This window comes from Pollachius pollachius (genome assembly GCF_949987615.1).
Source record: "Pollachius pollachius genome assembly, chromosome: 13".
NCBI classification, from domain to species: Eukaryota; Metazoa; Chordata; class Actinopteri; order Gadiformes; family Gadidae; genus Pollachius; species Pollachius pollachius.
Window position 1 is genome coordinate 6821272 of NC_136946.1, and position 17739 is coordinate 6839010.

At 43.9% G+C, this 17739-nt stretch overlaps 2 protein-coding genes across 4 annotated transcripts; both read left to right on the forward strand.

The window, feature by feature from the left end:
* The first annotated feature begins 4596 nt into the window (after positions 1-4596).
* Positions 4597-7553, forward strand: znf706 (zinc finger protein 706). 3 transcript variants are annotated; one of them, XM_079748860.1, is made up of 3 exons: positions 4597-4712; positions 5773-5943; positions 6483-7553. In XM_079748860.1, the coding sequence occupies exons 2-3, from the start codon at positions 5809-5811 to the stop codon at positions 6576-6578; spliced, it is 231 nt and encodes a 76-aa protein (XP_079604986.1). In that variant the 5' UTR covers positions 4597-4712; positions 5773-5808; the 3' UTR covers positions 6579-7553. The 3 variants fall into 3 exon arrangements, with proteins under 3 accessions (XP_079604986.1, XP_079604985.1, XP_079604987.1); XM_079748859.1 differs by having other exon boundaries at positions 4630-4712; positions 5778-5943; XM_079748861.1 differs by having other exon boundaries at positions 4662-4712; positions 5747-5943.
* Positions 7554-8786: 1233 nt separating this feature from the next.
* LOC307084462 (14-3-3 protein zeta-like) lies at positions 8787-17536 on the forward strand. The gene is made up of 6 exons (XM_079748857.1): positions 8787-8905; positions 10496-10814; positions 12307-12430; positions 14924-15087; positions 16009-16104; positions 16236-17536. Exons 2-6 carry the CDS (start codon positions 10521-10523, stop codon positions 16344-16346), a joined length of 789 nt encoding a protein of 262 aa, XP_079604983.1. The 5' UTR covers positions 8787-8905; positions 10496-10520; the 3' UTR covers positions 16347-17536.
* Positions 17537-17739: the final 203 nt, after the last annotated feature.

Consider the following 17739-nt stretch of genomic DNA (forward strand, 5'->3'; position numbering starts at 1 on the left):
GTGTGTGTGTGTGTGTGTGTGTGTGTGTGTGTGTGTGCGTGTGTGTGTGTGTGTGCGTGTGTGTGTAAATGGAGCTGCTAGATAAATACAGGTGGGGTCCTTTTCTCCTAACACAAGGAGAGTGTGAGAGAGAGAGAGAGAGCAAGAGAGAGAAAGAGAGAGAGATTAGAGATTGACAGATAAAAGAAAAAGGCATAAAAAATGAAACAATTCCAATTAGTTTAGTTATTCAATAGTTGAGCTGGTTACCGTGGTTACTTAGAACAAAGGCTTCTTACAGATTCCTGCAAATCAGGCCCTGGTCCCAAAGCCCAGAATAACCACCGCTCATCATCTCACTTAAAGTCATTGACTCTCTCTCTCTCTCTCTCTCTCTCTCTCTCTCTCTCTCTCTCTCTCTCTCTCTCTCCTCTCTCTTACGTACTGGGGATGCTCGGGCACTTCTCTTTGGCTTTGTCGTTTCATCTCTACCTCGCGCCATGTCGCCATGTCACTGTGTCACCGTGTCATGTGACTGTGGTGATGTGCAGTCTATGCTAGGTACGCCGTACCATATAATACATGCAAGACAAGGCTAGTTAGTTACCAGCCAAAATACATGGAATTCCTTCCCAGGTATGTGTGTGTCTGTGTGTGTCTGTGTTTGAGGTGATCCTTTGAGTGCATGAACGTGTGTGTATGCGTGTGCTGAAGTTCAGAAAGGTGAAAGGTGTATCCCACATACCAACACCGACTGGTATGTGGCTAATGCTTGCCTGGACATGACTTTGTGTATGTGGGTCTGTGTGTGTTTGTGCGTCTGCATGTACGTATTTGTGTGTGCTTGTGTGTGTGTGTGTGTGTGTGTGTGTGTGTGTGTGTGTTTAACAGGCAGCCCCTGCAGTCCGCTCAAAACAGCACAGGCCATGAAGCTGAATGACAGGGGGAGAGAGGGCCGAGAGACATAGGGGGAGAGGAGGGAACAGTCGAGAGAGAGAGAGGGAATAATATGTGTCTGATGGATGGGGTCTGAACAACAGTGGGGGTGGCCTGGTTCCAGACATCTCCTGTTGAAAAGACTATGTTCTGATGATTTATTAAGTGTGAATGTTTAATTATTGAACCTACAATGAATAATATCTTATGAAATGAAAACGTGAATAGATCATTATCGAAAAGTAACATGAAATGGTGAAAGAAAAGCACAGACATTTGTCTCTCTACCTCTCTCTATCTCTCTCACTTCTCCGATGACTATCTCCCTCTCTCTCTCTCTCTCTCTCTCTCTCTCTCGCTCTCTCTCTCCGGCCTATAGCGTGGGCTGTCACCACTGGTCACAGGTAGCCCTCTGTTGTGTCCGAGAGAGAGAGAGAGAGGGAGAGCGAGAGAGAGAGAGAGACAGAGAGACACCCTCGTCTCACCTTGAGTAGCTCGGCCTCTCTCGTCTCTCTGTCCCCTCGTCCGCGGGGCCACATGGAGCTAACCCTCCACCAACACCCCGCGCCCCGTCTCGCATGCATCAGCAAAAGCGACTAGTGAAAGTGTGGTGTGAAAGTTTACTGTGTGTGTGTGTGTGTGTGTGTGTGTGTGCGTGTGAGTGCGGGTGCGTGATGTGATGACTGAGTGTCACAGATCACGGATGGACCAACTGGTCTGACAACATTGTGGCACGTCTTTGACAGAAGCAAGCGACAGCGGTTGTGTTGGTGGTGATGGACGGGGTGGGGGAGTTGGAGAACGTGGTCATGGGCTGTGACCAACGTCAGGGATGTACCTACTCAGTGGTGGGAGGGGTGAGGAGGAGGAGGAGGAGGAGGAGGAGAAAATGGATGACAGGGAAGATGACATTTTACTTCCTCATCCCGCCAACAGCCGTACGTTTCTCACTTTCTCTCTCTCCCCCTGTCCCTCTCTCCATTTTCTCTCTACTTCCTCCTTCTCTACCTCTCTCTCTCTCTCCCTCTCTCTCTCTCTCTCCCTTGCTCTCTCTCTCTCTCTCTCTCTCTCTCTCTCTCTCTCTCTCTCTCTCTCTCTCTCTCTCTCTCTCTCTAGCTCTCTCTCTCTCAGACCAATGGTTTGGAATGTCAGTTTCATTGTGGAACCACTACCTCTAGTCAAAGTTGAACACGTATCCACAGCCAGGAAGTACTTTATTAAGCGGAGCGGAACAAATAATGATCGTTTGTACAAATTGGATACAAAAAAAAACATTGCAGCGGAGCCATGATCACATTTGTATACAAAGTACACAGTAGTCCAACGCCCAGAGGGAGCGAGATGTTTAAGAGAGTGAGAGAGTGAACAAGGACAACCCCCGTGTATCCATCATCCAACAGCACCAACTACAAAGCCATCGCCTCACAACACAATTATTTGCCAAATACTGAAAAATAGTGAGCGATAAGCTCCCTATGCAGCACTACACCAGGGCGGGTCCAGGAGGGCACCAGAAACCGCCCTGTGGCAAGAGGAAGGGGATTCGAGTGGGAAAAGTCTCAGGCTGTCAGGGGTAAAGCCTGGCTTTTTCCCCCCTGCACAATGGACAGTCATATAATATTCAATCCTGGCTCTATTGAAAGGCTGACACCTGGAAGATTTGCTTTCACACGGGCCCCGGGGCCCCACCCCGCCCCAGTAAGCAAGTCTCAGCACAACCTCCGGGGTGGGAGAGAACGTGAGCAACGCGGAGGAGCCATTGTCATGGCTCTGGGTTTTCCTCCCTTTCTTTCTTCTCCCTTACCCCTCTTGGGAAAACATTATCGCATCCTTTTCTCTTGGGAGAAACTTCCCTCTCTGTTTTTTCTTTATGCTTCATGAAAGAGCAGGAGGTGGTGTCTGTGTGTTTTTTTTTATGATGGGACAAACCAAAGGGAAGGCGTCGTCTAATGGACAACGCGGGCTAGGAGCGTTTCTCACCATGATAAGCATTCTGCATCGCCGCTGAATCACGCTGGAGCAGCTTTGACATCGGCAGCTTTATAAGTTGTTGGGTGGTCAAATAAAATGTTTTGATGTTCAGCCAACATATGTACTGTTGTAATAATATAATAATGAACAACTTCCTTTATATATCACTTTTCTGAACATAAGTTACGAAATTCTAACACAGAGGCAAATAACAAAAACGGAACAAAACAACGCTACAGAAAGGAATGTACACAGCACTCACAAACACACGCGCACACACACAAACACATGCACGCACGCGCAAACACACAACACGCCCATAAACATGAAGGAAAAACTAAATACATGCATGCGCACAGACTTGAACGAGGTCAATATGCAGTCTTTGCTTTGTTGCAGCCTAGTCTGTGTTTAAAGGATGCTTTAACCTCAGTGAGCTCATTGGTAGGTGTAACTGACACAGCAGGAGCAAAGAAACAGTTTGTGTACGGAGTAAAACCTAGTCAAAGAAGGACTTCACCCATTGTCTCCATTATCCAATAGCTTGACCTGGAGAGGCTCTGCTTCATAGTCTGCTGTTAATAACACTGTTTTTGTTCAAATGCAGTCCTTTCTGAGTAAAAGAAACACACATATATGACAGTGTCCCTCTCAATTTACATACAGCGTTATTATTGCTGTAAAATACTAATTCAACTGCTACTATTTCTAGTACTAATAACAATCATAATCATCAAAATTACAATCTTCACTATCATCATCCTCGTTATCATCATCCATTTCAGTCGTCGTTGGAGTTGATTCTAGCACATTCAGCTTTCTACACATATATTGTTCTCGCTGTATTTCTCCTCTTCGCGCTCCCACACATGGTATATTTACATGGTTTACATTCCTGAGGTGACCCCTAGTGTTACTCTGAGGTATAATATCTCAATCAGCGCATTGTGTGGTTGGTTGAGCTGATAATACAGTCAGAACTAAGATAACATGCCACTGCCAACCAGATATAAGGGAGTGTGGTCCATAAAGGGGCAAACGTTTTCTTTAAGGGTTCCATACTATTTTAAACAGTTAGACAGAGCATATTTTTTCGATTGAATTTTTTTCGATTTTATCCTATTTGACAATTCCATTATTTACCTTTGAACAGAATAATACAATTATTTGTAGGTTTTTCCTCATCTTGAAATCTGAGTTTTCTTAGTGGGATTAGTCAGGTATCTTTAATGGGTTCATTATGCAGTTATATTTATACATTTTTGTAATCATTTATTTATTCGTTAATTTATTTTCACAAATGTATTAACCCAATATAACCAATGGAGGGCGACATTTCTGCTTTCAGAAATGTGAGGAGGGCGAGAAAAACCCTGGAACGCAACTCGAAAGGTAGTCAATTCCTGCACTACTGCACTACTTCCAGTAATCATTTAGTATTGTTTTGTTAGTAGGTTTTTTTAACCTATAAAGTTCGAATGCACTTTTCCATTCGGGAACACAAGCTACGCAGGATTTATTATTTCTTTGGAAGCAGAAAGAAACACGTGATTTCATATTCACAAGCAAATTAAAGATACAATTAAGCAACCTATAGACGATAATGCATCATTATTTGACCATTAAATACAAATAAAATAGAAGAAGACGAACCAAAAAAGCGTACAAGAACATGTTCTACTGTACAGAAAAAAGTGTGGAGTAATTCCCCAGGTTACATATGGTCCTGAACGTCGCACTGGTTGCTGTCAGTCGGTGTGAGATTTCGTACAGCTGTCACACTGCTGATAGGGCTTCAAGCTAGCGGCTTGAATCTCCTTTACAAGGTGGGTACCTTTCCGATCGTACAGCGCAAAAACCTATAATTATATCACTGACAATGTAATCGGACGCTTGGACATTAAAGCTTGGACAATATAATAGCTCCTTAGCTAACGTTACACTTAGCCGCTAGCAGGTATACGTTCACGCTAGCATAACAGCCTGGATCCCACGTTATATCTTAACGCTGTCCCCATCTCTTCCTACATCGCAGCGACTTCGATTTGCATTGCTGGGTATAGGGTTTGATACACTATCCAGTGGTTTTGGACGTTGTCGTCTGTCTTTTCCCCCAAAGTCACTGATGATAAACGCTAGCCTCGTTTGATGTGCAGCCATATTAGCTTGTCAGTAACACATGTATAGCTTACGGCTGACTGGAGTGAGGGCTCTCTCTCTCTTGCTATATATATATATATAATAATAATAATCCTCCTCTCCTCTGGCTAACAATTGAATATGGTGTGTTTGCTATATTCCAGTCCTTTTCTACATAGACGTTCACAGTGAACGGAATGCGTTCGTGAAGGTGGGTGATGAGACTACTGTGTAGTCTTGTGTAGTCGTTGCCGACATGCCTGGGCTTTCCGCTGCACGTATACATGACATGATGGGCGTAGTTTGGAGGGAACATGCAATGCTGATGTGAAGACTTAGGTGTTGGTGCTGCTGACGCCCTTACCACTTTTTTTCTTTCACTTGAGCTACACCCCAAAGTCACCTCCACTTGGAACTGAGTTATCGTGTTGAGACAACCTCCTAGAGCTTAGATTAGCTTCGTGTTGCCAAGATTATTTCCTGTAGGAATTGTTGTTTGCAGTCGACAAACCTGTTAAGCACAGTGGATGATGGCAACACAAGGCATTAAACATAACCTCCTGCAACAAAACCCATTAACCTAGTTTCTATGATAAAATAAACTTTACTTAAATTGTAGTACAGACTGGGAATGATGATGACCGTACATGGTCAACGTTTGTGTTGTACCCTCATGGTGGAGTCATGGTTTAAACCTGCGAAATAGCTGATGACCCTTCAGACTCTTGTCTTGTCTTATTCTGATAGAGCAGCAGTACATAGAGTTCCCTGGTTGTAGGCAGGATGGCCAGAGGGCATCAGAAGCTTCAGTCCCAGCAGAAGAATGCAAAGAAGCAGGCGGAGATGAAGAAGGCCAAGGGACATGACCAGAAGACAGCAGCCAAGGCAGCTCTGGTGTTCACCTGCCTGGTCTGCAAGGTAAGGACCCAAATGGGCTTGTCTACGTTCTGGGGGAAAGGGTCAGATCTTTTTTAACTATTAGACCTATAGGTAATAGTTTGGTATACATTACAAAGTATTAAGTTGTAATAACCATGAAAACACGTAAAACATTGGATATTTTACCCAGGTCTGGGGGTCAGAATAGTCTCGTGGTTAGGGTGTTTGAAACCCAGCCTTAAGGTTCTTGCTTTGAGTCTCGATAGCCACAGTCTACCTGTACTGGCGTCATTGAGCAAAATGGCTAACCCCTCCCAGTTCAAGTATATGAAAAGAGGTGAATGTCCCAAATTCACTACAAATTCTTTCTTCGCAATGCTGATCATTTGCCTGAGATGATAGAGCGTTGGATCCGCGCTGCTTCAGCACCCTGGCGACAAAGAAAATCCTACAACGTTCTACAGTTAGAACTATCCTTCTCCTTGCGTCCCACTTGGCGAAAGCAATTAGCATCGCTGTTCACACGCAGCCGTCATACATAACCGCTGTTACGCCACATCTCTCCTCCCCCCCCCCAGTCCCAGATGCCCGACCCCAAGACCTTCAAGCAGCACTTTGAGAGCAAGCACCCCAAGTGTCCGATGCCCCCGGAGCTCGAGGATGTGGAGGCATAGAGCGCCGCAGTCACTGGACCCAAACACACACACACACGCACACACTCAAACACGCACACACTCATACGCACACACTCACACACATTCTCTCAATGAAAGCTGAACTACTCAAGGCCCTTCACAAACTTTGCACTTGTCTGAATTTGATAGGACTGGATTGATTACCGTTGTTGTTATTAGGATCATAAGTTTGATTACAGGTCTGCCAGCTGGTTTCATGTTTTTGTTCTTTTTCAATGCTCTGAATGCAAGTCACATGGTTCAGGTCACTGAACGCCATGGAACACCCCGGCAACAAGTGATAAACAAAAACAAATGATTCAGTACTACTACTACTACTGCAGGTTCTGAATGTCATCCACAGTTTCACTCACTTTCGCTGCCTTGAAATAACATTGTCTGTTGTTCTTTTGGGACAAACTCAAATGGTAATAATATAAATATAATAAATAATAGCGATTTCAACTAAATACTCATTAAACACAAGCTACTGATGTAATTATTACTTAATTTAGCCCTGATAATAGCACCCTATTAACCTCATGCTAATCCCTATGCCGAGCTTTCCATTATCTATAAAATGAAAAGAAGAATGCATAATGAAGACATTTCTTCCATCGCATTTTCAGCGCTTTGTCGCAAAACAGCAATTGTTATATATTATTCCATCAAGTGTACATCAACATGGATATGGTGCTGCTTTTTATTTCATCCTTGACAACTGTATACATTGAATTGTTAGATTGGTGTCTGCTGTGTAATGTTAGTTATCCTTTAGGATTCTGTGATTTTAATTTCAGTCGGTTTGTTTTCGTTACCTTTCTCTCCTTTAAATATTTTATTGTGTCTTTCCAACCTTTCTTCCAGTTTCAACATAACACTGCTGAGGTCCCGTGTGCTCGTGCTTGAAACACGGAAGCACCAAATGCCCAGAATGATGTAATATAACATTTTAATAAAAAATTACTTTGTTTATATCTGCCTTTTCTTGAAAGCTTTCGGTCATGAGATGGTTCTTTTATTGTTGTAATAACAGTTTCAAAGACAGTGGAATAAAAATGAAAAATGGTCGGCTTTGATACTGTGTGCACGCTTATCTCCAGAAATGTTGTGAGTTATTAGTTCCTTGAAACTGCCCGCCTGGGCATTTCCCACAGCTATTTGTTGTAGATGTGTCCATTTGAACATGACTCATGCACTTGTTTATTGTCCTCAATGTGTTTTCATGTAAATTCTTATATGGTGATGAATTTGGTTTTTGCCACATTCCCCTTGCTCAACATGGCATTTATATCGTTGAAAGGAAAATAAAGACCAAGTTTAACCGTAAATAAGTTGGCAAAAGTACAGTCTATTTCTATCAAAGTGTCATCAATCTCTAGAATACTTATTTAAAAGAGAATTGTTGTTCAATGGTAGTGTGGCTACAATAACATTGAAAGCTACTGTGGTTGGTTATTGTGAACGATTCAGTCCATGTTTTGATTCATATGTTAGATATTATAGATATATAATAGATAATATTTGTATTAAATTGGTCCAATGTTAGTACATATGAGTCGTAGCATAGGTCATAGCTCTTTCAACGTTATCACCTTTCAGCTCCAAAACATCTTCCTGTGTCTGTGTGTTTTGATTACATAAGACTATGACCTTCCCTCAAACTAACTAGCCTATTTCTAGGTTTCCTTGCCTCAGCTTTTGTTTTGTCAATGTAGAGAAATATTTGATTGCTGGTTAGCTTTGGTCTTAGAGATGCAAAATAACCACATTGTATGTTTGCATTTTCTTATTTTTATTTTATTGTATCTTATTTGTACATTTATTCATCACTGAGCTGGCTTGAATATCAGCCAAATTCTCAAATTAGTCTTCCACTGCATCTGAAATTGACCAGGAGTAGAATGTTTAATTGTGCGTCCAGTGGATGGCGGTGTTGCACTCCTTTAACCAGGATGCATGGAATTATTTGACGTTTAGTGAATAAAGCCTGGGACTCTTGAAGCCTTCCTCAGACTCAATCACTTCAAAAAAAAAAAAGGAGCTACATAGAAATCCACATTTTGCAAGATATTCAGCGAAGATCATTCACTGATGCGGTCCGCGTATGAAAGAGAACGAGAAGGAAAAGAGTGACTGGGGGTGCGGGGTGCTGCCGAACGTCGATCAACGGTTGCCTTGGCAGCACCTGACGTCATTGGTCCCGGTCGGTCCCTGCTTCTGTTTCTTTGATTGGAGGGAAACCCCGTGGATGCGAGCAGTATACGCTTCAGGAAGGGCCATCAGCTGTGTTGCGGATCGGGATCAAAAACAAACTATTAACTCAGGTTGGTTTCCATCAATTGCTTTGGCGAAAAACACTCACACATAACCTAGACGTCGCTTGCATGTCTCATTCTCGTATGGGTAAAGCGGGTGGATCGTTTGTTTTTATCCCAATCCGCCGTTTCGATGTCCGAGTGGAGCGGCATCAGTGATGCTTCTCGGCTCATTGTTTGGCCCTTATTGAATGAGAGTGGAGAATGGGGCTCGATCTGCTGTGGGGATCCGGGTACCCTTTTCCTAGGCCTCGTTTCCCACCATTTAACGCGCTACCATCGTGGCAAACACGCTCCGTCGGTTGGAAAACGAGCGTGTAAAAAATCGAGACGGAACAGTTGTATCTTTTTCAGGAAATGGAAAAGGGCGTTCACTCACTCGCTGCAAGCCTCCTTCATTCATGTCGGATTGAGTCAATGGCACCGTGATTTTTTTTCTTTTTCTCCGCTTCCGTTTATTTGTCTTTCGGTAAAAATATAAATAGCTTTACGTGATGTTTATAAGCGATGTAGTCTTTTGTGTTGAGGTATTCTGTGTAGGTTCCGTGTGTTTTATTAATGATGCGGGGAGGGAAGTATGTAAGGATTCTGAAGAGCGGATAACTGATGGGTCAAATGCTAGGGTTACGTAATGTTGGATCACGATCGTAGTACTACAACTGATCAAGGCATCAAAAGCTTTGGTGCTTTTCTTTAAGATTACACATCTAAATATATTTAATGATTACACCTTTTTTTTTACTCAAATGCATAGAAATCATGCAAATCATCAACAATTTGCTATTATAGAAACACCCTACAGAGAGGCTGCATGGAGAAAAGTCTAATACAGCAACAGCTTACTATTTTTTTATATTGCTTTGGTAAAATGTCTATAAAACCAGTCCTTGGTTCCTATTAGTGGTGTCCTTACCTTGACCACGTCACAACATCCCCAAATCTGCTTCTGCTCAGGTGGTTAACAACGCTGTGTGTGTTCACTACCATGGCTGGTTGAATCCTAGTTATTACCTGTGAAGTAACTAAAACCCTCTACAGACAACCCTGTTATCATTGATCAAGGCTTAAGAGGTGTTTTAAGTATTATTATTTTATATAATTATTTTAATATATTCAGACATAAAATTCACCCCCCACCCTCTTCTGTCATCCCTTCCTCCACCCTAAGTCTCCTTCTCCCTTCTTCAGCTTTCCCACACATCCATTAACCTTGTCCTCCCCCGTCCTGCCCAGCCCTTTGCTGTGTTGTCTGTTCTACCGTCACTCTATCACTCTCATATCCTCTTAAAGGTGCGGTGTAGGCATTTTTTTTTCTAGCATTTTTGTCATAGATATCAAATTCCCTTGACACCCCGATGCAATCAACAAATGAAGTGCTCTGACGAAAAAAATCAGGCAACTGGCCGTCGCAGGCCTGTGATGAAACCATCCAATCATGACATTCGGCCCGAATATAACATTATTTTGGGGGCGTCGGCTCTGGGAGAGGGCTGAAGGGGAGTGGTGGACTCGTAACCGTTGGATACTTCTAAAATCTTGCAACTCCGGCCAACTCCTTCAAAGTGCCTACTCCACCTTTAAACCCTCCCCCCCCCCCAGAACTGCATAAAGGCGGACGGCAGCCATGACGGACAAGGAGGAACAGGTGCAGAAGGCCAAGCTTGCGGAGCAGGCGGAGCGCTACGACGACATGGCGGCGGCCATGAAGGCGGTGACGGAGGAGGGCTCGGAGCTCAGCAACGAGGAGCGCAACCTGCTCTCCGTGGCCTACAAGAACGTGGTGGGGGCGCGGCGCTCATCCTGGCGGGTGGTGTCCAGCATGGAGCAGAAGTCCGAGGGCAGCGACAAGGCGGCGCTCGCCAAGGAGTACCGCGAGAAGATCGAGAAGGAGCTGACGGAGATCTGCAAGGACGTCCTGGTGAGGGGGGGGAGGAGGAGGAGGGGTTGGGATAATGGGGGATGGGGAGGGCAACGGTGGTGTTGGGTGGGGGGATGTTACCGACATCACAGATGGAGGGTTGGTGTTGGGTGGGGGTTGTTAGTGGTGTCACAGGTTTTGGGGGGTGTTACTGACATCATAAGTTGGGGGGTGGGACTGCGGTGGTGGTGTCTGGTGTGGTGGTAGTGAGGTCAAAAAATAGGGGTTGGGAGGGTGTGATGTTGGTGTCATCACAAGGGGAAGCTGGTGGCTTCAGGTCGGGGGATGTTACGGTGTTGGTGGGGAGAGGATGGAGACATCCCGAGTGGGGGAGGGGTCTGTGCAGCTGGGGTGTGGCTGAAGGTGTTCCATACCCTAGTGCCCTAATGCTGTTTTAATTCCATGTAAACCATGTATTCAAAGTGTTATTATTTTAACACCAGGTATGTTGGTACATTTCAACATCTTACCTGTTATTGACATCATAAATAGGACCCAGATGTATGATTGGAAGCTCAACCTGGCAGCCTACCCAGTGGACTACACCAACTGGGAGGGGTGCTAGGTTGATGGATCTATTGTTTATTTGAATGGATTGTAATGGCTAATCAACAGCACGCATGGGTACGCCAACGCCCCACCTGAGAGAGATAAGGTGGGGCAATGAAATGGGAAATCGTTCTTTAAAGGCGGGGCGTGTTTCCCGGCAGTGTGTGCGGTCACCTGGTCTGATGTAAATCCGCTGCCAAGTGATGTCCGTAGGCATGCAAACTAGTGCAAATGATCAAACCTGGTCCTGAGATGAACCCATTAGAAACAATGATCGCAGAGCCCGTCAATTTAGTTTTCCTGTGAATTCCTTTTTGTGTTTGGTTATTTTTTTAAACGCAGCCATTACATATTTTAAAATATAAAATGGTCGGTAACACATAAACAACCTTGCTGGTGTTGTCCCTTTCTATTCTTTTTTTACCAGTTTCGCTGGCCTTGTTTTATTAGGTTTGATGGCTAACAATGCGGAAAAAATTAATAAATAAAGCTAATGGGGTTACCGTCATACATAATAGATTTCACATTGGCTTGGACTCTATGTGTACTACGGTAAGGAGTGAGTCACAGATTTTTTTTTTAGATTTCGGCCGCCTACAGTATTATGACAGGTTGTCCCGGTCATTGGCAGGACTTTGATTTCAAGCAAAGACACAGATGTTGTTGGCTCCCCCCCTCGACCGACATGCCCAAATCCTGGTTTTGATTGACGGTGAGGCCGTTCTTAGGCAGACAGGTTGGAGGGTGAGGTAGCCCTTGGCATTAGGATGCGTTCTGCACTAGAAAACCATGGAAGTCTCTTCCTTTAAAAGATAAGCAACACAGGCAGACCAAAAAACACAGCCTCGGGTTATTCGAGAGAGTATCTCTCGTCTGTTCAACCCTAACCCGGTAACAGTACTGATAGCGTGGGCCTTCCTAACGGAGCTCTCTGCGTTTCCAGGGCCTGCTGGACAACCACCTGATCCCAAAAGCCACGCCGGCGGACAGCAAGGTGTTTTACCTGAAGATGAAGGGGGACTATTACCGCTACCTGGCGGAGGTGGCCACCGGGGAGGAGAAGGATGGTGGGTACAGCACCAGAAGTTAAATTTAGTCCCTGAAAGGCTAAGCAAACCACCAGTTTTGGTTCAGAGGTCCACTGTTCAAAGGCCAAGTATTTCATTGTAGACTAAAAAGCAATCCTCCACAATATTGTAATCCTCTTTCCCTGTTCAAGAACCATGTATAAAAACGCGGTCTACATTTAATTCTAGATTATAAGAGGTGCAAGAAATGCCGCAAATCTGTAATCGAATACAAGGTCCAAATCTCAACCAATGTCTGCTCACCCATGCTTGACAGTGTGTCTTTCGCTTCGATTGCATTTGACAATTATTTATCATGTTTTTCACGACTACCCTTTTTCCCGTCAGAATGCAATATCTGCTTAGTTCTGCTAAAACATTGATTAACTTATCCTTGTCAATCATCGTAAATTCAGATGTTAAGTGTCCCTGTATAGCTCTATTGGTGGATCATGGTGTTAAGCTTGCCAGGCTTAGGAGAACAGGGTTCGATTCCCACTCCAAGGGCCTTGCTAAGAGTGTATGACCCACGTTATTGTGAGGTGCTTTGGGTAAGAGCGTCCACCCAATGGCATAAATCATATTTATTCCGGATCACATCATAGTGGGTCCTCAAATGGATTAACTGATGCATCTGAATCCTGCTCATGCAGTGTGCCTTGGCACAGTTATGAAATAGATCGATCAAACAATTTAGTATTTTGACAAAGCCTCGGCAGGTCGTTAAGGTAATGTTATTAGTGGCATAAAGTCCCATTTGGTTTATTATGATGCATATTTATCGATCTCCGTGATATTGAAGATGACAAATAATTGGACTCAGTGTTACGATCTAGGGGTGTACAGTATTAACAAACCAGTTGGCTGCTACGGCTGAGCTCTCCTTCCTCTACTCTACAGTAGAATATCTTCGTTTCATAGTTCCCCTCCGCCCCCAAAAAACAAGAACCCCCCCCCCCCCGATGGTTTCCATGGTAACAAGTAATCCGGGCATCCTGACCAGACCACTGTCTTTCCAGAGGCTGGACAAGCCAACGCCTTTCAACCACTGTTCACGCCTGAGTCTTTAGCACACACACGCGCACGCACGCACGCACGCACGCACGCACGCACGCACACTCTCACGCACACTCTCTCTCTCTCTCTCTCTCTCTCTCTCTCTCTCTCTCTCTCTCTCTCTCTCTCTCTCTCTCTCGAGCCCTTGACCCATTATTGTCTGCAGCTCCCCACAATGGGGCGAGGACGCTGCCGGGTTGTCATGGTAACAGCAGCATGAGGTCGCCGTCAGTTGTTCTGCGCTCAAAGGCAGTTTTTTTTTTATAAACTGGTTCCTGTGGGATTTAGTTTATGCTAGAAATATATTGCCAGCCAGGAGGTGTTTATATGTGTTTACTTTTCCTTGTTAACCATTTAGAGTCAGATATACACTTGAGAAATGGTGCTCTGATATTCCGTCCTACTCATTTATAGTGCCAGCATAACAAACAATTCATAGATCATATTGTTTGTATTATTCCTTTTATATGGTGTATATTTGTTTTATAGATTGTGTTTTTATAGCTACTCCTCATAGTGCCAAGTAGTTATTTTATCCTCAAATCCATTGAGGTTGATACGCCTTGAGCAACGAGCCCTACTCGCCCTAATACTTACCATAGCTATTTTAGTCTCAAAATATCTCCTTCCACTATGCAAGTCAAACCTACAATCATAGGCTTCTACAGTAATGCCAGCAAGCCAAATTTAGATTGTTGTTTTGGACCATTTATAATCCTCACATTTCGGAGTTTATCTCATTGAATTCTCATTGGCGGGTTCTAGGCTTGTCAAATAGTCAAATGAATCCAGAGGTGGCTGGCCATTAGCCACACGTACTCTATTCATGACTTCAAGACTCTGTATATGAATATCAGTTACAATTTCATCCATGGCAATGCATTGTTTGCCTCTCAAAAAAACACATGATAAATAATGGCTAGCTGTTAGTGTGCACTCCTCATCACAAGTAAGAGAAAAAGGTAACAACCATCCAATCAAGATCAATCTCAAGTAGTTTAATATCCAACCTTTGGGATCCAAACCTCTTTGATTACATATCACATAATGGAGCATCTGAACCTCAGAATTTGATTGGTTGAAGTCTAAATCTAAGCCGACTCGACTAAGCTGTACCAAGTCGGTCTTACCGCACCAGAGGGGAACCGGGGAGAGAGACAAGCCCTGTCAGGCGTGAGTCATGAAGCGCTTGTGATTAAGGAGCGGAAGTGGTTCATTAGCCGCCGCTTACCATCAGGAACGTGTGAGAGCGTGCCTTCAAGCAGACGTGGATCGTGAGACCTGAGTCATCCCACAAACAGACCTCTCCAGTGCAGACCTTTCGCCATTGGTTTGAGCTGGATCCACTGCCTGCCATTACAGTACGGCCCTTCTGCATAGACCCAATGCGAGGACTGCCCTTGCTAAAACGTGCATGCTGGGTTTGTGTCCCTGCAGAAATCATCAAGAGCTCCCAGGAGGCCTATCAGGAGGCGTCTGACATCAGCGCCAGCGACATGCAGCCCACCCACCCCATCCGCCTGGGTCTGGCCCTCAACTTCTCCGTCTTCTACTACGAGATTCTCAACTCACCCGAGAAGGCCTGCAAGCTGGCCAAGACGGTGAGCTCCCCGGCCTTGTTGTTGTTGCCGTTATTAATTTAGTTGTGTTGCTGTTGATCCTTGTTTTAAAGGATCGCTCGATTGTTCAGCCCTTATTTCCCATCCTTTTGGGTCAATTGAGCGGGAAAAAAAGAAAGAAATCGGTCAGTATTCAGCAAAAGCGCGTCAGCGATTGCAGCCCCTTTGCGACTGCGATGTTACCCTGAGGGGCCATAGCGCTCTGTCAATGTAATCCTCTGAAAGAGCTTGATTTTATCCCTGTAAGGCTCAGAATGTTATTACAGGTGTCTGACAACATTATGGATAGGAGCCCTAAAGCGAAATACCACTCGGTTATTGTGTTATTATATTGTGTTACCAAATCCCGCTTGAGCAGAATTTTGCCCGGAAGTCCCAAAGCTGTAATTGAAAATCATTTTTGCAGTAGTTTTACACCCCTTTTTAAATACATTTTATATCATGTGGAGGTGTATTATTACATTGTTTTGGAGCAGGGTATATAATTAAATAGTCAAAAGCCGGTTGGGTGGCAAACGTTTAGGGGCTGTGGCTGTCAGCACGTTTTACGACAATGACTCCCTCTGGGAACATGCAAAACTGGAATTTAAATGTATACTTTGTTAAGATAACAATGTATGAATCTGTGAGCGTTTGCATGCGTACATCATCGCGACCCGGCAGTTGTAAAACAGCTCATGAATGGACACCATCATATGGTTATGCTCGATTTTTATACAAACATATATATATATATTTATTTGTTTAATTATTAGCATCACTCATACCTGTGCAACATTCCTGTTCCGGAATACCTGGAGTTTAAACAATGGATGCTCGGAATGTATTTGCGACCAGAGGACGTCTAGTTCCTAACTGTCAGTTGGCCTCTTCTGACCCTGTCTCTCCGACCCTCTCCACCAGGCCTTTGACGACGCCATCGCCATGCTGGACTCCCTGAACAGCGACTCGTACAAAGACAGCACCCTCATCATGCAGCTGCTCCGTGACAATCTGACAGTGAGTGTCCCTCCTTCCTCCCTAAACGTATAGGTTCCTATGGGTACTTAGTGCCCTCTATGTGTGTGTGTGTGTGTGTGTGTGTGTGTGCGCATTTGTGACTAACCCTGCCTTCTCCATGCGTGTTCCAGCTGTGGACGTCAGACACCCAGGGAGAGGGAGACGAGCCAGAGCCAGAGCCAGAGGAGACAGCCGAGCCAGCAGAGCCAGCCGAGCCAGCAGAGCCAGCAGAGACCAACTAGTCTCCAAATCTGTCTTTAAAACGGAAAAAAAAAGAACCCACATTTTTTACCTCTCACCAGCCTAATTTGTGTGTGTGTGTGTGTGTGTGTTGATTTGTATGTAATGTGTGTGATTGTGTGCAATCATACATGCACAGCTAAGTATGTATGCTGGCACTTCACTCACTGTGTGTGTGTGTGTGTGTGTGTGTGTGTGTGTGTGTGTGTGTGTGTGTGTGTGTGTTTGGGGGGGTACATGGAGTGTGTGTGTGTGTATGTATGCTCTTTTAAGGGCCACAGTGGATATGAATTTCTGATCTGTCTGATATTCTTTTATTTTTCTTTGGCGCATTACTCATCATATGAAAAAAAGAAAACTGTTTGACCTGCCTACTCTGTTTGTTAAGAAGAAGACTCAAAACTTCTCTCCTTGTGCAAACTAGCCTATTGTTGCTGCAGAAGGAAAAAACCTAAACAGTGTTTTCTTTTCTTTTTTTTATCTGACACAAAGGTTCATGGGATTGTTTTAGTGTGTTGGCCGTTTGCCAAAACGTTAGTATCAGTTGACGATTACAGAATTACATCCATTCAAGTGACGCATCGTTTCACATTCTCCTTAGGTTTTCTATGATTTGTGACCTCTGCAGAATATTCATTTCCATACTACAATGAGGTACAGGCAAAATTTATAGCGCATTATCCTGACATTATACTGTAACTTTGATTTGTCTCAGCTGTGTGAAGAACACCTTTTGCCATATGCATTTAAGTGGTTACCTTCTTTTTTTTTGTGTTCAGGTGTTTATAATTTTTTATATTGTATTCCTGCCGTCTCTTTTTAAGATACTTGTGATGTGTGTGTGTGGTTCTCAATAGTAATTTGGGTGCAGGCAAAGGGCCGCTTCGGGATTGGTAATTTATGCTTCTTAATATTAACCCCCACAGGTGATACATGGGCATTTTCACCTTTATAGTACACGAAGAGAAAGCAAATAAGTTAAACTAAATGATAAAACTCAATTGATTAGAAAGTGGCACTTTGGAGAAAGATGCACTACGTTTTGGATGAAAGTGGTAAAAAATATTTAAGCAACCATACATATAACTTTGTTCAAATTATAAGGCATCTACAATTGTTCAAACTGACGACTTGTGTATCTGTTATTTAGGTTACATGCTTTCATGTTAGTGTGATTAAACATACTCAAAAATAGTTTTTCCTCTTGTCTTTTCAGTACAAGGGGGCTATGGATTTACAGCAAGGCAGGTACTGCCTTCAATAATATTGTAGTTCATCCCTTACCATGCAATTCACTAAATAACATTGAATGCACAAAATGGACCCTAAACATTAAGTAGTTAGTCAAAGACTGATAACCGGTCATCCATTTAAGTGTCTAATGCCATTATATAT

Excerpts from the sequence above, each read along its gene's own strand:
- LOC307084462 (XM_079748857.1), top strand. The coding sequence starts at position 10,521 with ATGACGGACAAGGAGGAACAGGTGCAGAAGGCCAAGCTTGCGGAGCAG. Across the intron at positions 10,815-12,306 it reads AGATCTGCAAGGACGTCCTG|GGCCTGCTGGACAACCACCT; the intron begins GTGAGGGGGGGG and ends CTGCGTTTCCAG. Across the intron at positions 12,431-14,923 it reads CACCGGGGAGGAGAAGGATG|AAATCATCAAGAGCTCCCAG; the intron begins GTGGGTACAGCA and ends GTGTCCCTGCAG.
- znf706 (XM_079748860.1), top strand. The coding sequence starts at position 5,809 with ATGGCCAGAGGGCATCAGAAGCTTCAGTCCCAGCAGAAGAATGCAAAG. Across the intron at positions 5,944-6,482 it reads TCACCTGCCTGGTCTGCAAG|TCCCAGATGCCCGACCCCAA; the intron begins GTAAGGACCCAA and ends CCCCCCCCCCAG.